Genomic DNA, 23260 nt, shown 5'->3' with positions numbered 1-23260 from the left:
TGCTATCTTCTTTAGGTGGAAGGGGCTAACATAAAATTTCTAAATGGTTTAAACAGAATTATCTTTAAAAAGAAGAAGGAATATTTCAACCTCAGCATCTGGAAAGATTGCTCTTTCAAATGTTAAGACTGAACTACACAATCGTTGCTCAAGATCCCATCTCTTTAAATCCATGTATGGAGCCTACTTTTACTAAAATGGATTATTCTGCCCATGTCCAGACACCCCCAGTTTTGACCTGAGTAAGAGTAACCAAGTAATTAGTTGACACTTTACAAATACGTTCCTCGCCACTTCTGCAAGGCAACCTAAGATGCCAGCAGATGCAGGAAACTGAGACTGCGTTTGTGTATCCTCCTAGCTAGTGGCCAAATGTGTCTGGCTGGATCTTTGCAAACTCCTCATCCACGGGAACCCTTAATGCTGTTGTGTCATCCCACCTGCAGGTCCCACTGAAAAGCCAACAGTTCATCGTATCAGGAAATAAAACTGCACAGCGAGTGGTGAAATGACACATGTGCAAAGATGACAGAATCGGTGAGATTTTTTTGAACAGGGAATATAGCAGCATAGGACATCCCCCCCCTCTCTTCCCTCTGCCATTAAGAGAAAGCAAATTTTCTTCTATAATTTATTACATTTAGTAGGGGAAGACCAAAAACTGGTGAAAGGACAACATCCATGGAGGATAGATGTACTTTTCATTAATCTGAATGTGCGACATCATTTTCATGATGCGGGGTTACATTTTACCTTTAATGATCCCCAAAGTAACACTGATATTTTATAAGCCTTTATTTGTTGCCAAATAACAGCAAATAGTCATTTTTATAAAAAAACCTGCTTGCAGTTTTTCCTTCAAATTTCAGTGTAGGCGCTGGCAGAAGGACAAAAGAATGCTCTGCTCTATCTCAGAGCAGCTAGCAGGAGGGGAGGCAGCCTAAGAATCAAATGAGAAGTCAGCAAGAATCTCTCCCTCTCTTCAAGGGGCTCTGGGTGACGTGCTAGGCAGTGATTAAGCTATGAGTAAAGCGCTGAGGCTGGAAATGGTCAGAAACCACAGAGGAACACAGAGATAAACTCCTGGAAATACCTTTTCCCGCTGCTACCAGTGCTATTATTCTTGAACAGAAAACGAAAGCTGCGATATACAGCCAAGAAACGGGGACAGAATACACTGAGCTTAAAAAACAAGTAACCAGATGAGAAGACCACAGGAGGTTTGCTCCTGTAAGATAAGTAAGTGTAGATGCAAGGCTCAAAGAGCATTATGCAATCAACATATATTTTGTCAGACACCTAGACAGAGTCGTGGCATATGGCCACTTCCTTGTACAGTGAGGGCAGCCCTTTGGGAGCATGACTGGACAGCCTTTAGTATACGCTATCAAAGCAGACTTTTGCTCAACGCACTAAGAGATCTGGACTTGGAAGGTCTCAGAGTGAACCAACATCTATGGTTCTGAAGGCAGAGGATATATTCGGATTGTTTGTCCAGAATTTCATCAGATGACACTCAGATTGTAAACCAGTAACTGTTTAGATTTTTTATAATCTGTTTACATTTGAACGGGCACAGGGAACTCATTCGGTTGTGTTGGGTTTTTTAATTCCCCTTTTCCACTCCGAGCTACCTCCTGTGACACAACAGATGATGCAGCTGTGTAATTATACAACTTATTATTAGATCATATAGGCAGAAGAGACATTACTAGCATTCCTTGTTTATACTGTAATCCACTTACTGAGGTTCATCATTGTCAGCTCTCTGGAGGAGGGATAGTGCAGCCTCTCTGCAAAGTCTCGGCAATACCACACAAGCAGCTCTTGGTTGGCAGGGATGGGCTTGATGGTGTAGAAGTAGATGTTCATTCCATTCTGACAAGCAGCCAAGTTCTGTTCCTGAACAGAGTAGCCAGGGTTTACATAACGCATCCAGTTGCTCTTGTCCTCGTTAAATCCGTCAATGAAGTGGTGAAGCTCACCACTTGAATAGATCTGGAATAGAGAGGAAGTGCCTATGAATATACATACGCACAATACGCAACATGTGCGCACAGAGTCCAGAGGGGAAAAATGATAAGCTTTTTTTTTTTTAAAAACGAGAAGATATTCCTGAAATAAGAATTCAGGCTGGGTCCTCCCCTTTCCAACTACGATATCCTCTGCCTTAAGAAAAGAGATGCTTATTCAAAGGTAAGTCCACAGTCACCTTTTCCATTTCTGCTTAGCCTCTGTGCCTCTGCTAGTACAGACAAATCAGACCCAAAATCTGAAATGCAGAGTACTCTCCCTGCGTGAACAGTCTACCTTAGAGTCCTTTTCCTGGTGCTATGATCAACAAGTGGGTGATGCTAATGACTGCAGGTCTGAGTGCATGCTTGCATTAATGCTTTGAGTCACCTGTGTATAAGACTGACTGGCTGTGCTACGTCAGAGTCTCTCTCGCCTTTTTCTATGGCCTCTGTACTTGCAGTTTCCTACCACCTCCGCCCAAAGGTTTAAACTATGCAAACATCCTCCACCCCCCAGAGTCCTAAAGCAACACTTGCTCATAGTTGGACTGTAGCCCTTTTGTAGAAAGGCTGGGCGAGGCAAAGATGAACTTCACCTGCCATAACTTAACGAAGACCTGGAGAGGGGCCAACCGATGAGAAGTCACTTTTCCTATCGAGGGACACGTTCTGGCTTGTCCACAGAGGGGAAAGAAAACATGATTCTAAAAACTGCTCAGCGGCTCGGGGGGAAAGAAGTCCCAATCACTGAGAGAAGCTACTGTTTCTTAAAGCGGTAAGAATAAGAGAATTGTTTTTAAAAAAAAAAAAAAATCAAGAAAAATCCAGGAGACACGTTTGTTAAAGACATATCCCTTACTCTTGGGGGGAACTAGCTCCGTGCTGGATGAAATGGGGTACCTGGGTTTCACAAAACAGATGACTGGGCAAAAGCCAGACCTTGAAGCGGGAGCAGCTTGAACCAGCGACGCACCTCGCTGAGCAGGAAATGCCTTTCCGAAGGGGAGACAGAGCTCATCGCGGGGGGGAAAACACTCCACGGCGTGCTCCTGCCTTTGTGTTCACACCACTGCCTTTCGCACCTACCTGACCGAGCAGCGCGCCCTGTGAGCGCCCGCCGGCCCGCCAGGACCTCTCCTCTTCTCCCCCAGAGAGCTGCCGGCGGACAGGGGCGAGGCAGCCTGGCCCTTTAACGCGGGCCGTAAACACCAGAATCACTTTCTTTAAGAGTAACTTCCTGTAAACTGAGAAGGGGGAAATACATGTGGCCTCATCAAAGCAGCTTGCGAGAGATTTTGCGGTGTGTTTGTTATGAGAAAATGGAAGGGAGCCGGGTGAGTTGTGCTGCATCAAGAGGAGCCTTCGGGTTTCTCTGCTCACCCCGGCTTGCAAACTTCCAGGAACACGGGGCTCCGGCGCTCGACGCCCGCCGCCGCTTCCCAAATCGGCCCTCCACAGCTCCCACAGCAGGGCTATGGATGCTGCCGGTCACCGTGCTCTGGCTCCGGGGCGAAGGCGCCCCACCAGGCTCCCACCTATTCTGGGGAAGGCGAGACCAGATGTGCTGAGTCACGGCGCGGTTCCCAGAAATGACGTCGGCCCCGGGCGGCCCCGCTCCCCTCGTGCGGGCAAGGCGCAGGCAGCGTCCCCCCGCGCGCGTAGCAGATGTTCCTGCTCCTGCCAGCAAGCCCAGGATGCCTTTAATAACATGTGGGAAGTTATCTCCCACAATTTCCTCTGCATATGCAAGCCTGTTTCAGACCCCTAGGAAGGAATTCATTTTCGGTGCAGCAGCGTGTCTTGAACGAATCAAGAGATTATAACAGGGAATTTAACGATGCTTAGAATGGCTCCTAGGATATTATTTCCGAGGATCCCTCCGCATTAAAGCTTAAAATCACATCATGAGAATGATGTCATCTTTCTTGCTTCAATATATGAATGAAGTCCTGCAAGATGGTTAGCAGCCCCTCTTCCCAATGTCTGCCGTCTTATTAGCAACTGGCAGCGCTAGGGCCAGCATACCAGTCTCTTCCTATGCTGGACGCAAGCTCCCGAAAAATTCGTCTAAAAGAAACATTTTGTAGCCTTATGAATGTGAAAACAATCGCCTGCTTTGTAAAAACACTCATGCAAATAACTGCCTGTGCAATGATGTATTACATCGCACAAAGACGATCTGAGAAAACCAAAATGATGCAATTAAGTAGGAAGAAAGGGATGTGGGGAACGCTGGTGCTTGCCCTGGGTTTCACCTGGATATGAGGTTGGGATATTGCTAAGGCAGGCAGGCACCCGGGCACAGAGGCTTGGATATACTCCCAAATCCACCGATTTAGACACAACCTAAATGGCTAGAAGGCAGCAAAACAAATCCATGGAAGGAGATGGGGCTGAAGGAATGTTCTCTAACAATTAATAATGGGTCTGTAAAGGAGACTGAGGATTATGTCAACTGATAAACTAGAAGCACATTCCCCAGCACAGACTTCCCAAGCCAAAACAAATTGGCTGGTGCTCCCTTCCAGATTATACTACGGAGTACAAATTAGGCATCACCTCTAGTGTTTGTCTGCCATTAATGGATTCTTCTTTTCACTAAGATCTGTGGGCTGTTCTTTTAACACTCTCTGAAGTGGACTAGAAAAGCTTATGACTTGAATGATACACACTGAAGACCACCACCACTGTGTTATAGCAGTTCTATTCAAAACCTAGGGAAAAATGTCACAAAATGTATCATAATTCCAGAGTAAAAGATGATGCAGTACTTTCACAGCTTCTTCATAGCTGGAAAATCAAGGATATGTGATATTTGCATAAACAAGAATGACTTTCCGCTCTGAAGAAATGCAAAATAACCTGCCCCTACAGCAAGCAGCAGAACTATTTCTTTACACAATCAAGCACCGATCTGCTTCGGAAGACAAAGGGCTGTGCATCTCCCCAGCTCTCCCCACCCACACAGTCCCTACATCCAAGACAGCCAGGCTTTTCCTCGGCTTAGTTCACCCCACTGGCTCTGTTCGTGCCTGGCAGCGTACAGAAGTTGCCCCCTGCATTCACACAGGTCTGAAGCAGGAAGTGACCCAGCTTCTCAGCTGTACTCATTTAGTGATCTGCTTACTGCAACAACATGGTGCTGTTTTTTCCTGCTTACCCGCCAAAAGTATTTTCTGTTCGCATTCTTGGGAACCGTATCGCTGGTATAGATCTCTCCTACCAGGGGTCCAAAGCGCGTTCCTTTTGGGATGTACTCTTTGCTTATAACTCCAGTGACCTACAAGAAGAGCAGCACAGGATCAGTCCATCACCAGTAGAAATCGAACAGTCTTCCTTCCTCTCCCCTGTCCCCCGAACTTAAGAAGGTAAAGCAACCGATGCAAGAAATTTTTAGTGACAGGTTAGCAAAACAGAAATAAATTAACAATCGTGTTGGATATGGTACAACCAGCTTTGTTAGATACTAGCATCTTACCGAGACATATGGAAGCCAAAGATGAACACTGCCTGAAAAATGTGTTTTGTGGAAATACATTTACAAGAAGAAACAGTAAGCGAAATGTACAGAGGCTGTCAAATACCTTCATAAGTTATTTCTCCTATCAAAGGCAACCTCCAAAAGTCTAGTTCCAGCAAACAAACTATTCAATAGCTATCAATCACTTCACTGCTTCAGAGCTCGCTTTTCTAATAAGTTAGGAACTGGAATGACTGCTCCTCCAGATCAAAATGAAACCTCCCCCCCACCCCCACCTCCTTCGCTCTATACCTAAAAGCTCTATACCTGCTAGCCAAAAGGAGAACAAAAAAAAAGATGACCTACAATTCTCTCACCAGCATGCAGTGGCACACAAAACAGAATATGAAATGGCTTTGGGACATGTACTCACAGATCACCCTCTTTTATATAAAGGAGACAGCAGTTCCGGTAACATATGTCAAGTGGGTTTGGTCAAAAAGGCGTAAGGGTTTTGATGAAAATGCTCCACTATGCTAGGTCTAAGAAATGTACTCTAGTTGTTCAGCTTCCTTCTTGACAGTAATTATACCAAAAAAAGTCACTGACCACAAATCAGGAAGCAATTCATCATTATTCAGAAGAACGTGCCTTGGAGTAACCCTTTGCAAAACACTGCTGAGTTATTGGTTTTGTCTCTCTCTGTTCCTCACCAATCTTCTTAAATTTAATGTATCCAAACAATGTTAGAAAACCAACAATTTTGTAAACAAAAAACCCCAAGCCTTTGCAAGATTGATCCTGCTGCTCAGATAGTGGGAAAAAAAGGAAGGTAAAAAGCCCATTAATTTGGTATTATAACCAAATTTTCATGGCAAAATGTATTAATGATACCCCTTTCACACATCTTGCCACCTGTCTTTTTGCTCGCCAGGATTTCAGAACAAGACAGGAACAGCAGAAGTGGTTGACGAACACCAAGAGCTGGGATTACTGCTGTCTGTACCCCAACGTTCTTACCAAAGCAGATTAGCACTCGTCAGACCCTGCAGATAGCTCACTTCAGTGAGCATTTCGTTTTCTTCGTAACAGTCCTTCGCAGCGAAGGACGGTAAAAACCCTAGACTGAAGACAGCAATTCACAAATTAGCTAAGCCTTGTGATTTTCTCATGCTACATTTTCCTCTGTTGTATCACTCTTGATGTGAGAGAGGGAGAGACAGACACAGAAATACTTGCCTGTGTATTGGTCAAGATTAAAAATCCCAGTAAACAACTAACGCCTAGCATAATTTCATGTTAAATGTCAAAATAAAGGGGACAAGTAACAGCCATGGAATCAAGGAGGTAATCCACCCGGAAACAGATTGCTGGGTGTACGTGGTGGCTGTTTGCGCTTGTCTGTGTTTCAACATGTGTTTCAGCACACTACAAAAAAAAATTAAATGTCAACAGTAGAGGTAGTTAAATGCTCCATTGATCTGTGCATCTGGACTGTAGAGAGAGAAAAGGGACTTCCAGAAATTTTCCTACACCTACCACAAGCTGAAACAAGCTCAGTGGCTCAGTTTTATTTTTGTCTTGCTTGTGCATTTCTCATAGAGAGCTGAAAAAGGCAGATGTTCTTCTCATCTTCCCCATATATCTTCATTTACATCCATCTGCCCTCTCAAGAAAAGTTCACAACCAAGCTACAGCACACCCTACCAGTTTTACTGCATGGTAGCTTGAGTTTTTTCATGGTTTTAAAATATCTTGGCCTTAATTAAAACGACTTTAATGAAATTCTCAGAATCTCTAGAAATCACTCCTCGAACTAGTCAACTTGAAACACTCACTGAACTGGTGTCTCTGACACAGCAGATAGATACTTTTTGATATCCACCTTACATGCAGTATTTGCTTCTCCCCCGGTGCAGCTGAACACAAAGACAATTTCTCACCCTGTACCCATCAGAAGGTTATTTTGGCAGAGGATGTTCTGCACATCTGTGTGTGCCAACACTGAAGTTTTGCTAAACCAGACTAAAGCTGTCCAGAGGACTTTTAACCGAGGGTGGCTTTCTGGTCAGCAATTCTTGGCCTCCGTTGTGCCCCCATAAGCTCAGCTGCTGTGGTCGAGGAGGGGTACCCTCCAGGAGAGGGGTGCCGGCAGTGCCAGGATAGGCTGGCTCCAGGCTGCCAGCAGCCCCCCTGCTGCAGCCAAAAGGGGCTCCTGCCCTGCCGCAGCTTGGGGAGGGGGGAAACGGGGGGGGGGACGGGCTTAACAAGAGGCCACGAAGTAGGCAAAACAGCGAAGGAACTCCACGTCCAGAGCTGAGGGGAAGCTGTCTCCGGGCTGCCGAGAAGCTGTCGCGGAGAGGCATTTCAGACTTGTGTCCACCAGGTGTCCTTCAGTACATTGCTGCCTCTGGGCGATGAGACCTTCCGAAACAGCTTCGTGGCAGGGAACCACAGGGGAGCATGACCTGAGCTCGCTCCCCACAAATAAAAGCCTCCTGCCCTTCTGCAGCCTTCTGGGTCTAAACCATGCCGTAAGGGAGCAACGCGCTATTTTCAGCACAATTTCCCCTCGACAGACATTTACCCCTCTCCCTTCAAAGCTCCAACTTTCAACACTCTTGCAAGCGGGCCGCTACCGCATTTCTCCTTTCAGTAAAACAGCATTTCTAGCAGGGAGATGAAGTCAAACGTTAGCCTGAAGCCGCAAGGCCGGTTCCCGGCGCTGCGGGCAGCAGTGGCTCCTGCCGAGGCTGGTCTGAGCGAACCCGCTCTCCCCTCGGTCCGAGCGGGATGGGATGGGTCGAGAGGAGCTGGCTGGCCAGCGCGGGCCAGCTACAACCCGGAGGCCTGCGGCGGCGGCGCCCAGCCGGGTTGGCGGGGAGAGCCCGGCCGCCTGCGGGCTGGCCTGGCGGGGGGAGCCCGGGGCCGGGGCCGGGAGCAGCCCGGGGCGGCGGCGGCCCTGGAACTGACCAGGGTCCTAATGCGGCGCCGGGGGCCGGGCGGCCGCGGCCGGGAGCCGGGAGCAGGGCGGCGGGCACGGGCACGGGCACGGGCACGCCTGGAGCCCGGCAGGCCGGGTCAGCAGGCCGGCTGGCAGAGCACGTCCCGCCCTGCCCGCAGCCCCCGGACGGGAGACGGATGGGCGCCGGTTCCAAATTTGATACTGAAAGGCGCTGTGAAAGACCAGCACTCCTACATCTTTGTTTGGGGAGAGGGCGCTGGAATTAAACAACGACCCCTGTTAATTCTGCAAGGGGAGGATATTTTGCAGTGGGATCACTAAACTGCTTTAAAAAAAAAAAAAAACCACAACACCGAACAAACTCTTACTGGCTTCAGTGAAATAACAGTATTCTCCAAATGCAAATAGGGAAGGCCACCATGTGTCCTAGAATAACACTGATTTTTTTTTTTTTTAACTTCTAGTTCCACAGTTACATAAGCCTGCATAAATTTTACCCCTTCATACAGTGACCAGTTTTCTAACAGAGATGCCATGAAATAAAATGCTTTCAGACCGCTTCCTCGGTGATCATATATAGAAGAAATAAAATAAAAGCAATAGGGGAGAGCAAGTGCCTGAGGTCAGCGAGGCACACTTCCTAACAGCTCAAAATCACTGCTTTCATCAAAATCTCCGATTCAGTCTGTCTCTAAGGAACGGCCCTACCAGAGAAATGCAACAAGTAATGGGTTTGCTGAGATATGTTTCTCTCTGTCAAGCTCACGGACGAGGATGAGGCACTAGTAATATTCAAGACAGCAGAATAACTGGCACTTCATATCAAGAAGGGCTGTTCAGGTTTAAGGACTGAGACGAAAGGGAAAAATTATTGAAAAAAATGTTTTTAAATGTCTGGATGAAAAAGATTATTCACATATGGCCTTCTAGAGCATGATTTTGGCACTGCGTTTCATCATTTTTTGTCAATTGCTAAAACTGGAGGAAAGGATAAATAATTCACGCATAGAAATAAATAAATGACTTCATGTAAATCTAGCAGCCTAAAATGTTACCAGCAGTAGTAACTCATTTTTTAAAATGCTGACACATACTGTGAACTCATAATGAAAAATGCGTCCTTTAGAAAAATCCCGATCAAGATCCAAGAATAAACAAGAGTATGACGTGTCATGGACTCCCTTGCAAATTCAATAAACCTTTAAAGAGGAGCTACTCGCTTCACAAAGCATGCAAGGAAAAGAAAATCAAAAAGCAACCCTCCCCAAACAACAGCGGTTGTACTTCCTCCCTCCTAAGCAGGCACGCAGTACTTTTCCTACTCCAAGTGGAGATATAATACTAATCGTGACAGCACTAGGATTTCATGATCTAATCATGACAGTATTAGCGTTTCACAAGCGATGTATTATATATGTTTTTGTCAATAAACGGACTCAGCATTTAAAACTCTCAACCAGATGAAGCCACAGCTCTCCCCAAAGTTAACAATGAAGACAGCTCACTTCTGAAACCCACTGGCAAACACGCACGCATGCATCCCCCGAAGTCTTACCTCATCCTTTCGCAAGTGAAAAAAACCCACCCTATCTAGCTGTCAGGACTCCAGTGGTTTTCCATGAGGTCAAAATCAGAATGAGGCTCCCTCGCTGACCCCACAAACATTGATTTGCAAGAGCAACACACACCCAGCACTGACCCCGCTGAACAAAATCAAACTTGGAAGGCAGAAAGAAAAAAAATAATGTTTCATGTCAGAAGTTGCTAGAACACAAGTGGATTACGCCATTTGCAACTACTTCACCCTGCAGACAAGCAGCAAATGAGTGCCCTGTCCCTACATTCACAGGACCGTAGCTTTCACTGAAGGGGGGTTAAAAAAAGGATCAGATCGGCCCTTTCTTTCAGAGCTACCTTAGAAAGAGCCAGGATTCCAAAGTTCCTATTGCTCCTTACAGTAGGTGCTATTCAGCGCAAATAAAAGACCGGGGGGAACTCTGGAGAACAAAAGGAGGATGTCCTATATTCAGACTCCCACTAGCAGGGAGCTGCACGGGTCACATTTTACAAGGAAGAACCAAGAATCTTTCAACGACTTCTCTCTCCCCCCCCACCTCTTATACAGAGATGGCAGCAATCCTTCTACCCTGATTCACTGACCTGAGCTATAGCGTAAGGAAATTACACCTCGGTGTTTCCAAACACAGCGCTGGGAATTTTGAAAGCTCCTCGGACGTCTCCTGCCGCGGCAGCAGGACTGCACGGGGGCAGAAAGAGCAAGCAGCCTGAGCAGCCAATCAGTCACCAGCCGGCTGCCGAGGATCTGCCCGAGCTGTCGCGCTGCAAGCTCATCCTTCAATCAAGAAACCGTCCCGTATCACACAGCAGAGTCGCAGCTTTATCTCCCCCCCCACCAAAGTAAGACCTATCTAATAATGCAGTAACACAAAACAAGGTTTCGCACTTTTTTTCTGGAGCGTGTCCTTTCTCTGCCAAAGTTCTGCAGGGCAGGGCCGGGCAGATGGGAAGAGAACAGTGATTTTACAGGAGAATTTAGCTTTAACCTCTTACCAAACCTACTCGGCACTATATGAGGCACTGCCAAGCTAAATTCCACAGTGCCAATACCCTCCAGCTGGGGGTCCGGCCCTATTTCTGTACGCAGGATTAAACAAGTACCTACTTTGGAAGGAAATATTTGATAGGCACGGATGAGTGTGCCTCTTCTTTTCAGCTCTGTGGTCAGTGTGTTTAGCCAAAGTAGAAGCACAGGTAATAGCTGCTATACCACAAGTCTCAGCACAAGGAGAAATGAAGGGTTGTCCCTTGGGTTATTACCCCGCCGAACATCACACCTAGCTATAATAGCTACTCTATATGAAGGAGTAAACACAAAACCAAATTGCTCATCCGGGCTCATTTCTTTCCAGCCCTTCTGAAACAACAACAAAGAATGTACCCACTCCAGGGACAAGGATAGGACAGACTCGCACGGCTAGCTACCAGTGAAGATACTGTCCCAGATAAACAAAAGTTAATTTAAGCTACGGCCACCCTTCTGTCAAGCTTGCTACAGTTCTACCATCACTTCCTTAACCGATATGCCGGAGTTTTTAAGAATTTAGGAAGTCGGGAATATGGCAAGCTCACAAAAAAAATAAAGCAATTTCATAACCAAAGGGAAAACAAAAAGAAATAATTAAACACATTTCCAGGAATTTTTTTTTTTCCTCTCTACTTTTTTTAAAGCTATTTATTGGACAACTGAGGCACTTTAATCTCAGAGCCAGAGGCAATGAATGGTCCTGGCAAACAGCAGTCTAGAAATTGGCACAGAGAACTACCCCACAGTTTAAATATGCTTATTCAGATGCTGTTCAAATTGTGTGAAAATTTAACTGTTTGCGAATTGGTACAGAACCAGTTTCAGGGATAGGCTGGTTGTGACTTCCAGTGAAAATATTACACGACAGATGACCAGCTCACAGTTTCTTAAAAGACTTCTTAGGGTCCCATCTTAAAAGCCAGCGGGCAGCATTTGTTGTTGTTGTTGGGGTGGGGGAGTGTGCGTGTGTGTGTGCTAAAGAATGGAAGCCAGGGTGAGCACACACTTTCCAAAGCGCTGTGATTTGGCTTGTCTGACTCCAACCTTCCCCAGAGCATTGCCGCTTACCTCTTTGCAGTTAGATGCGTATTTGAAAGTCAAGTTCCTTGGCAAGGAAGCCTCTGCCTGAGTTAGGGTGCCTCCGTCGGCACTGGGATCCAACGGGTGATCATTTACAATGTACGTGCACTTCTCTTCAAAATCGGCTTCCGTCCACAGAGTCATGTCAGCATCCTCCATGTCCATTTTCATTGTCCACTCTCTCCCTTTCACCAGATTCTTGAAACTCACAGCGTCCGAGCTACACTGTGTAGCAGCCTGGAAAATAAGAAAACAGCCTTTAATCCTCATTGTCCTTCAGTGTTGTGGTTTCCGTTGAGACAGCGTGACTAATACAGTAGACTGTGACACTTTAAAAGCGTATGCAGGATAGTTGGTACAGTTGAGTAATAGGCAAAAAGCAGTGTAAACGAAGCTGCTCTGGCTGAAGCAGCGCCTTAAAACACCAGCCTCGGTAATAACGAGGAGGGAACAAAAACAAAGAGGAAAAAATCCCCAGGCTGACAATCGCTTTACCTTTTTCAGACCCTTTCCTTAATGCCTCAGAGAGAAAAAAAATATTCCATGCTGAAGAAAACGTGGGGTCATGGCCGTGAGACCACTTAAGTCGCCTGTGGAAAAGCTGCCTCAGAAAGTGTCACAAACAAGGAGAGGAAGAGGAAAGGAGCTGCTGTCTGCGTCTGAATGAAGCTAAAAATGGAAAGCGCATGTTGGAAGAGCGGAACCCAGCCTTGCCTCTTCCAAATGGGGAAGCCTGAACTTTCCCACCGGCTTTCAACACACAAACAACTTTCAAAACAACCTGCCCCCCCCCGCCTCCTCCTGACGTCCCCTTATCCTTTGGCATGGAAGGCTGAGAAAGCCGACATCCTGCCAGCATCCCCGCAGCAGCAGCAGCCCTGCACAAAGCACTGCAACACCTTCCCGGGGGCCGAAAAAGAGAAGGAAAAAGGAGCAGGGGAAATAAATAAAATAAATAATTGAAACAAGTTCTTCTAGCCCTTTTAATTCTGATGGTACCTCCGAGAACTACTAGCTCAAAGCTCTGGATAGGAGCCTCGCAGGACAGTTCCACCAAGTCCTTCAGCCCCTCTGCCTATTCAGCAGAGAAGCACTGTTATCAAACCTATCCCCGAACAGGTACTAGGTCGGGCTCTTCCCATAAGGTTCATTAGGGACCAAAATCTGTGCCTACGCCGGTAGCTGGGAGTGACGTTCAAGCCCAGCGTAAAATCCCTTCATTTTTCCTTTTCGGATACGCGGCTGCTGTGACATTCACGCCCTTCCTCCGGGAAAAACGAGACGCGAAGACCGAAAGAGCACGATCTTCCGAGGAAGAGGCGAAGGGCTGACCGACTCCGGGTTAACCGGAGGCCCCCGGCGCCCCCCCCGGGGACCGCCTCTCCCGCGCCGGGGAGGCACGGCCGGGGCGCCCGCAGCCGCCGGCAACCGCCCGGGGAGGCTGAGGCGGGGGGTGGCGGCAGGCAGCTCCCCCACGGCCGCCCGGGCACCAGCCCCCGCGCCCCGTCCCGACTGCAGTCGAGGCGAGCGGTGCGGTGTTTACTGACGCTCGGCATTAAAAGGGGGAGAGGAGAGTAATAGCGAAACTCGGGCGGTGGGGGGGTGACAGCTGCGCGGCGGGGCGAAAGGGTTAAGGCTGATCAGAGGAGCGCGCCCCGGGAGAGGCGACCAGGAAACTTTCGCTCCGTCCTCCGGGCGCCGGGGCGAGAAGGAGCCGGGGGGGGGGGGGGGGAGGGATGACGGAGGGGAGGCATCGCGCTCCTTACCGGGGCAGAGTCCACACCGAAGCCCACCGTCGGCGGCAAACCTGGCTCATCTCTACCGAGTAAACATTTCTCCTTCCTTCCAGCGGCTGGCTCCCCGGGAGACTGACTCACACCTCCAGCCGCCGCTCCCCTCCCGCTCCTCCCCCGCTGTCAGACAGGTGCTGCCGCGCGCCCTGCTCTTGCCGCTGGGAAACGCTGGGGGGCCGCCTGCCACAGCGCCGCGCTCGCACCGCCCGCCCGCCGCTCGCGCGTAGCCCGCGCGCCGCTCGCGCTCACGCACCGGCCCGGCCCCTCCCTCTCCTCTCCCCTACAGCGCGGGAGGTGGGGCTCTACCTGCCGCCCCTGCCCTGCGCCCAGCCCCCGCGCAACCCACCCGAGAGGGGTTTGGGGTTTCTTTTTAATTATTAATCTTTTTTCGCCCCTTTCGACCCCCCAGGGACGGCCTCTGCGTGAGCAGGGAGAGGCGCGGCGCTGCCCAGCGGCCGGGGTCTGGCGGGCACCTCTGCGCTGCAGGAGAAGCGCACGTGAGACGGTTTTTACTAGAAATCTATTCTCTGTGCTATTTCAAGCTCCGGAGGTAAACACGTACCCGCTTTCGTTCTCCCTCAATTTGACTACATAGAACACTATAAAAATAACAATTAAAATGACTTCCAGGTTCCAGAATATTGATTAAAATCCGATTTAAAGCGCTTACTCCCAAACCTTAACAATTATAGTACTTTACTTGATATGACCAATTTGGGAGTTTCAGAGTTTTGATTTTATCCCTTTCCAGAGCCTCCTTCTAATCAACGCTTGTAAAAGGAATTAGGAAAAACATCTCAGCCTCTTCCTCCAAGTAAGATCTTCCCCCTCTTCCTAAGCAGCAGCAGGGAAGCTCGCAGGAGCAGGGCAAGGCAGGCAGCGTTTCCAAACTCGACGCCTCTTTTGCAGCGTGGTACGAAAACGAGCACCGATCTTGCACAGGGCAAGGTGTAAGCGGCCGTCCGGGAGCATGCTGGTGATGGAAGGAGGATTGGTATAGCAATTAGCGGACCCTGCACCCCATTTTTTTCCTCCGATCCAAGACAGCGTACCGGCTGAAGGAAGGACATCCTGTGATGATGGCATACAATGTCCTGTTTGTTTATTATTAAGAGCATTCCTGCTTCTCATTACAAAACAACCAGATGCCTTACTTCCTTCAGTGGTCCTGTCTTTTCAGCGAGGCGTCCTCGGGCTCAGAGGAACGGTGATGCACAATTCCATTTATAGCCATCTACAGCCCACTGCAAACGCTAGCTGCTTCACCGCGAGGCAGCTCTACTACTTTTCCTCCTTCTCGCACGTCTGCGAGCGTATTTCTCATCGCTTTCCCGGCACTTCACGTGGCAGCTACTTTCACATTCTTTTAAACACACGCGTGCTTATATTTTGGGGTAATCTGGGTGTTACAGACTTCTTCACAGGAAGAAGGGAGAAAGGGAAAAAAAAGCACGTTTTAAGCAGCCGGGTGCCTGTCTGTCTCTCTGATGGGCGCATACACATCCCTTTCCCTTAACCTGCTCCTCCTCCCTCTGATAAAAAGATGCGTGGAAAGGATTACTTGCCATTTTCGGTCTGCGACGCTGAGAATAGTGTATCTGTGTAAAGACCTTCTGTATGCGCTAACACAGGAGGGCTCGTGGCAGCAGACATAAGTAGGGCAACTGCTTGCAAGTGAGTGTCCTGGCTTAACTTCCACCACGGCGTAATTCCACAAGAGAGGTGGCCCGAGCACTGGGCTGAAGGATATAAATGTAATTGGATATACCCGGTAAAACCGAGGCGCATCCAAAATGAGGTCTAGGAAGGCTCTGAAGTAGGAAGAACCATTCATTAAAGGAGAGAAATCCGGCCTACTTGATTGGGTTAATTAACTGATGCTGAGTCACACCGCATAGAACAGAAAAACAATGTAGTCATACTGAAGGTGATTATTTTACCGAAAAATAGTCTCACTCTGAGAGGCAGCTGTTTCAGAGCTTTTCACTTCCCTGTTAGCTTGAAAGAAAAAAAACAGGGGGAGTGGGGGGGGAAGAGAAAAGGGTTGATGTGTTTCCTTCAGGGGCTGATCTTCTTAATGTGAAGGAGAGTAGTAGAAAAGCAAATCTGCCTTTCAAGGAACTGAGAATGTTTTTGGGCTGGAGGAGAAGAGGAAGCAGAGATTAGATCAGATCAGATGAAGTGAAATATTCATCAGGACGACAGGAGGATGCCAATATCCCAGGTCAGTGCGGCGCTCTCCCCGGAGCCTGGGGAGGTGAGTACAGCCTATGAAGCCTACGGACTTCAAATAACTCCGTGGCACACTCCGAGGCTATCCTGAAATTAGCTCCAGGTGTCTCAGTGAAGCTGAGCCCAGAACTACCGTAGCACAGGAGAAGGGATTTCATAGGCGTGCAGGTCTAGTCTAATGGTGCCTGATCTGGAATAAAACTAAGGTTATCAAGAAAGAAGAGACAGAAACAAATTGTTAAGAATGTGTACTAAAGTAAAAATCACAAAGGAAACCCTGCCATTAAAGAAATATATAGACTGACCTTCTGACCTTCCTCCTTAATAGAGAAACATAAAAAGATGCCCTGTTCAACCAGCAGTTTTCTGGTCTTTTATAGAAATCTTTCATACCAGTAGCCGCTATTGTCTGGAATGCGCAATCTCAAAATGTTGTTCATTTCAAAAAGAACATTTTTAGTCATATTTACATTTTTTCCTTCTCGCTCATAGAAAACCTCAATCACCGTATTAATCAGCATTTCTCAGGCAGCTCTCTCTGCAGCAGCTTTCAGCCTGGCAACAAATCATGAATGGCCCTAACAGCTCTGATCTCAGAAATCCCCATCCATTTCCTTTGATGCTATCACCACTTCAGCTCAACAACAAGCCTGCGCGACTCAGCCTCAGCTGCCGCCGCCGCCGCCGCTCTCCCTGCGCCTGCGAGAGCTGTAATTGTAAGGGGAAGAAGGAGGGAAGGGAGCTGGCTCTAATAGATGAAACTTCTTTAGAAAGTTGGAGGGGAGATAAAATGCACACAAGAGATTAAAGCAGAGTCTCATTTTCACATCCTCCCCTTCCCCTTACCCAAACAAGGTCAGTGGCAGATTGACCACATCAAGAGTAACTACCAGACCCACCCCCATTTCCCACTTCCTGCATGTAGGCATCCTTGTGCTGGTAAACATTTGGGGACCAGTTGTGGTCATTACTCGGAGAAGGTACATGATGTAGTTGCACGACTGCACATCTTTTAAAAGCCAACTGAGAAATCAAACTCAAAGAAGAACTTGCTTTCAAGTTCTGCTGAGATACACCCATGTTTTGGGGCCACGTTTCTGAAGACGTGGTTGCTGTCAGATTCAAGGGAAAGAGAGAGACCCAGCACGCCCTAGTGACTGTGCAACAGGAAAAGTTAAAGCTGCCTTCACACAGGCTGGCCTGACCTTTACAAAACACAGCCTATAGGCTTCAGATACGATCTCAGAGGCTTTGTATGCCCTAGACTGGTATTGCCTATAAGGAGAGAAATTAAAATTGCACTTGAATCTACATGAAGGTTTTTGCAAGGGCATTTGGGGTGGTGTATATTGTAGCCAGGAGGCTTTTGAATTAACACATGCAGCTTTCAGGGACTGCCTTTAATTACAGAGCACCCTGGTCATTGCCTTGTAGCACTTCCAAATGCCTTTACGTTTATTTTCGTCCCGGCTCTGCATTACCAAGAGCAGATCTTTTGGCTGCACCCTCAGTTACCGCGTAGTGCAAGCCTTAACATCTCTTTTGATTTCTGTTGTTCTGTCCTCTCAAGAAATTTTCCTTAAAAAGAGAAAAAAAGAGTCAAGCTAAAATACCATATCCCTTTTTGTTTCCAGCTAGGCCTTATTAAAATACTACTCAAATGACTTATGAATAAGCCAAAACAACCCTCCTCCAATGGAAAAAACATTCTTACAGCACACAGAAGCGAGAACGAAGCTTCAGCCATTTCTTCTGGTTGAGGCTCGAGTTTGAGAAGAAGGAGCCAAGGCCATCTGGGCCCGCTATCGGGAGAGCAAGGAGTCAAGGAGTCACTGTGAGAAGCTGGGCTTCTCTTCACTGCGAACGCAGCTGAGCAGCAAAGGCAAAACAGACTGAAGCCACTCGCTCTTGTTTCCCAGGAAGCAAGCTGGGGTGAAGGTATTGAGAAAGCAGCAGCAGCAGAGGCTTTGTCACTGCACTTTTTTTTTTCGTTGCGGGAGAAGGCAGCAGACTTCAGAGTCTGGACCAAACATAAGGAGCCATCTCCTTGTCCCTTACGAGAAGGGAAATGCCTCACAGCAAAGACCACAGATGTTCCCCTCTTGGTTGCCATCAGCCTTCCCATTACACTTCTGAGCAATGGTGGTCTTGGGAAAGGTAGGGATGATAGCCAGGAGCCCATACAACAACGCTTGTGTTGTCTTTGCATGTTTCTACCAACCCAAGCTTATACAGGCCAAGAAAACCCGAGCACAAAAACCAACTTTCCTCATCCCAAACAAGGACTTTTGAATATTCTGTCCATAGCAACTGAGTCTGAGGAAAAATGCATGAAAACAGGCCAACCCATTCCAACCGCTTTCTAACCTTACTGGTGACAGAGGACTGAAGAAAGGGTGTGCTTTGGGAAATTTTCCTTTAAAATAGGCTGATTTCCAAATTGTTATGGAGGAGGGATGGGATGGTATACATATATTAGAAGGCTCACTCCTGTGAATATTTCAGACATCAGCCCTGCAACAAGCTCACAACAATCTGACATAACAAAGTCACCTCAGAATTAATTGCATTAATTCAACTTTCATGTGTCTTCCCAACTTGGCAGTCATGACACTTTTTGGGGCATTCTCTCCTCAACATGCCTGGTAAGTCACGGTGATATGAACCACAGTGAAACTTCGGACTCTGTTCCTGCACAATTTAGTTTCCATTTCAGATACTCTCCAGGCTGCCCGATCTCGTGGAGTTGATGAACACAGCAGAAGGAGGGTGAGATCCATGGGTGGAACCACGCCACTTTTCTCAGACAAAGAACTGGCCACGGAGCGCGTTTCAACACAGATGAAGAAAAACAACAGCTACGCACCATGACAAAGCACATATGGTGGAAACGAAAATATTTACCCACAGATTATCACAGATCCAGCAATGCGACTACCGTGCATCTAGGACCAAAGGATTCGAAATAGTGACTGTATGTTTAGAGCTGATAAGGAAATCTGGCAGGGGTGGGCTGAAGGACCACTTTTTAAGCTTCTAAGAGTACAGTTGTCATTTCTCCACCTTTCCTACCCCACGGTGGTGAAATAACAGTCTTTTCATACCTGTGTGTTGGCTGGGGGAGGGAAGAATTCCTCGGCTATTAAACACAACTTCTCATTAAATAGTTGACACCTTATCCTTCTTTAAATGTTGTAATGTTTACTTTGCAAAACCCAGGAAAGCTTTTAAAATAAAGATAGCAGAGAGATTCTTAAGCCGGGTGTCCTTGCTTATCTGCTCTTTATCAACCAGCTATTGTTTCTGGAGGAGCTCGTTCGGGAAGGTGGAGCAAAGGGGGTTAATGTTCAATAGGTATCTATCAGTTCCCCTGAAGGAATAGCGCTGCTGACAGAAGAGCAACACTGGGCTCTCAGCTACTTCCTGCAGAATGTGACAAACCAGAGAGAACAAAACGACTGCTGCAGCTACTTCTTTTTTTCTCTTCTTTTTTTTTTTTCCCCTCCCTCTCCCAAAACAACTAGTTTTAAGAAAGACATTGTCCTTAGGAGAGATAATCCCACAATAGAGAGTCCATTAGAGGTATTAAAGCATTGGCAGTGCCTGATCTACAAGAAGGGCTCTGTCCTGACAATAGACAATTAAAGCTGATAAATCTGCACTACTTGTTGCCGTTCTAATTCCTCGTAATTGTATGCTACTTGTCCCTGCCTCCTGCGTCCAGGGATGAAGCATGCTTCTTTAATCTCCAGAGTACCTGACCTAGTTCCTATGTGGTCTTTTCAGGACCTGTTTTCTTCCCATCTGGACTTCTTCCCTCCTACTCTCCTTCCCTGCTTCCCTCTCCTAAGCATTAAGAAGAGGTTACGATAGAGGGCACAGAAAACACCAGAGCACAGCGCCCGGATCAATAATTCTGGAGCCCCAGACAATGCACTAATCTGCAATAACAGCTAATCATGGTCAATTTGGCACACCAGTGATTAAACTGTACTTTTCATTAGGCTCAACAAGTAGAGCAGACGCACACGGACAATTCAAATTGCCCTATCAGTAAGAGCTGCCAAACTCCTCTGCGCTTCTGCGTTTGTAGCTGCTGCATCACTAGTCTTGCCAGACTAGTGGGGGCTTATCTTTTTCTTTTGACGTTTTATGGACTGCGACTCTTACCTGTGTTTTCTATAAAAAGCAAGCCCCTGCCTCAGTTTACTACAATGAGTTCTCCTAGTTAAAGGGCTCAGTGGGTGAAATTGTGATGTGCTGTGCAGGACCCTGAAAAATGATCATCGCAATTACATGTTCCCTTCTGGTGCTGACAATATTCTTTGTCGTCTCAAAGATACTGTTTTTCTCAATTTTCTTTTTTTTTTTTTTTTTTGAAGAAAGCTTGGAAGCCTACTGGTGACAAAGCAGAAGCATCAAAATGTGCATCACAAGATTTAAAAGAGAAAATAAGTAAAAATTACCTTGCATCCATTTATTTTTCAAACTGAACTGTTCAGCCAATCTCACAAAACATTTGAAGACTGAAGAATGGTTTGGATTTTCTTTTTTTCACCAGTAGGTGAACAAGCCACTACTGTGTCCACTTGAGAAATCCACAAAGTTAACTCTTACATGCCATTTTGATAGTGACCTTCCCATCACCCTCATAGAACAATTTATTCTGACAACAATTTCTTCTGGTTACAATCATACCTAGCTCACCCATTTTGGAAACTGCCCTGAAAGCCTCACCCAAGAGTTTACCACAATCTTTAAAGCACAGCACCAAATTCCAGGACTCCTAGAGACCGACCCCACACACTCAGGGGTCTCCTTCTGTTTAACTTTAGCTTATCGTCCTTGTATTAACTTGAATAAGTGTTAAAACTGCACTCCAAGTTGCTCTTTAAAGAAAAGAAAGCAAAGGGGAAAAAAAAAAGAGCGTGGAAGATGTCAAACGAATGCAGGAAATGTCTATTCTACTATTAATATTAATGAATCCCTAACGTATTTGCAACCCACTTGAGGTAAGTCAGTAGAGTTCTTCTGACAGCTATTCCTCATCAAACTACCACTGCTAAAGATGTTGATGCTTTCCCTTTTGCTTTGTAATTTTTAAACCAAGTGTAAATCACACCACAGCCTACCACAAAATAATGTATTTTATCCTAAGTGAACACAAAGCCCTGGAGACAGAGGTTTAAAAGAGCGCACATGTCCGCTCAATTTATCATTTTAAGATAGGAAGCTGCCGCAACAAACAAAACACCTCCTTGAAAGTGGGACAGCAGCAGATTGCGGTGCAGAAAGCTCTGGGATCTTTTGTTTTCCTGGAGAGCAACAACAGGGCTTTGCAGAGAAAGACAACAGCCTCCCCTTGCTGAAATCTGAATCAGTTCATATAGGAAAGACTGCCAACTGCTAGTTAGATGGTAACAAAATATTGCAGATAATTCACTTTTCACGATAAAGCAGAAACAAGCAGGCATGCAGCACCCAGCAGGGGCTCAACTGATAAAACGGTGTCAAACTCAAACCATTTGTCAATTGGGAGGGAAGAGAGCAAGCTGAAAGATGGACTCAGGAAGTAGATTTATCTAGTGCGACACATTAACTAGTATAAATACTAAGGAAAAAGTAAACACATTTACCCAGCAGTATCTCCAGCCAGCAAAGAAAAGGCTTCTGAGCCTCAGACCCACGCTGGCCATCTAACCACTCAGCTGTCAGCTACAACAGCAGCAGCATTTTTCTTCTTGTGCAGGATTGCAATGCCATTTAATTCATGGCACTAAAAGGTTTTATTAAAAGCGTACATTATAATTAAGCAAAACAAAAGCGTGACTCCTCTGCTGTTCTAGTCTCCTCCCTCCACCCAGTAGCCAAAACAATAAAACCACCTTGGCAGCAAACAAGTCAGGTAACATACCCCGGAGAAGGGCACAGATTTGTTATATAATCCTTTACTTTGGGCTTGCTCAAAACTGCCTTATCAGAAACTTCTGTCCCGGAGGCTCCCGAGGCAACGGAGGGGGCTGACAATGCAGGTCAGGCACAGCAAGTCGCCAGCAGCGTAATGTGGGGCACACAAACAAACTGGAATAATGCAGGGCAGGAGGGCTCTGTGGATGTGTGCTTTCCATTGGGAAGTCTAAACAAATAACACAGTTTGTGGGCAGCACTGCTCCGCTGCAATCACCGGGAAGACGGAAAACGGTTCAAAGGGATTTAGGATACCTGCCCACAGCTACGTACACACACCTTGTGCTGGCAACCCATAGTATCAAAGGATGGCACGTCACATCAGCAAACCATTCTAACACTCAGTCTAACACAAAATTCAAAAATTAACAGCAAAGTAAGCAATCTGCATCGTCCCCCCCGCCCCCCCCCCCCAAAAAAAAAAAAGGAGTTAATTCATAAAGCAAAATGCAGCACGGTTCTTTGTTCAGCTGTACCTTCATGTGTCCACACAGCACAGGTTCCCCACCTCCAGCTCATGCATCTCAGGATTTTAGTCCATATGGAAAGTCTGTCATTCACTCTCACACCCCTGCACGCTCGCACACCCGCACACCACACCCCCGCGCTCGCTCCCCGACACGCACTGCCTGGAACCGCTCCGAGGATTTTAGAATTTCCTCTTGCTAGCAGATTCTTCCCTCCCCTCGCATCCACTCCACCCCGTTCTGTAATTAGGCTTAACAAGAGCAATTAACAAAACAAACTCCTCTCCGCCTGGTGGCCTGATAATTCTGATTGTCATAATGTATTAAGATGTGTAAGCCAGTTTAAAATAAAGGTAAATTACAACATTGCACAACAAGCCATTCTGCACCTTTTTTTACTGCTTTTATCATAGGGATAATGAACATTCAGCCACGCCTTTAATTTAAAACAGAAAAAACAAAACTCATGTCCGAGAGAGCAGAACTCAAAATTGTCACTTTTGGACCCACAAGAGTATATTGGGTTTCTGCTAGTTTATTAGTGGGCAGATCCCTCCTCCTATGCACAGCAAACTCCGTAGAAACGTATTTTTCTTTTTGGAATTACCTAAAAATTCTAAGACGTAAAATCAAGTTTAGATGCATCTTCTGGCTTTACAGGCATCCACGAATCACT

At 46.8% G+C, this 23260-nt stretch overlaps 1 protein-coding gene across 2 annotated transcripts in view; it reads right to left on the bottom strand.

The window, feature by feature from the left end:
- PRDM1 (PR/SET domain 1) overlaps window positions 1–21846 on the bottom strand; it is a 32652-nt gene extending 10806 nt beyond the window's left edge. Inside the window, exons 1-4 of one of the 2 annotated variants that reach the window (XM_075145584.1) lie at window positions 21787–21846; window positions 12114–12362; window positions 5176–5295; window positions 1746–1998 (exon numbers count right to left, since the gene is read on the bottom strand). In XM_075145584.1, the coding sequence (XP_075001685.1) occupies window positions 1746–1998; window positions 5176–5295; window positions 12114–12362; window positions 21787–21846 (682 nt within the window). Of the gene's footprint in view, window positions 1–1745; window positions 1999–3395; window positions 3899–5175; window positions 5296–12113; window positions 12363–21786 lie in introns of those variants that run through there. The other variant, XM_075145583.1, reaches the window with a different exon arrangement.
- Between the last annotated feature and the right edge of the window lie 1414 nt (window positions 21847–23260).

This window comes from Calonectris borealis, chromosome 3 (genome assembly GCF_964195595.1).
Source record: "Calonectris borealis chromosome 3, bCalBor7.hap1.2, whole genome shotgun sequence".
In the NCBI taxonomy this organism is placed as follows: Eukaryota; Metazoa; Chordata; class Aves; order Procellariiformes; family Procellariidae; genus Calonectris; species Calonectris borealis.
Note: the sequence above shows the minus strand (reverse complement) of the source record. Positions and strands in the feature narration are given on the sequence as shown.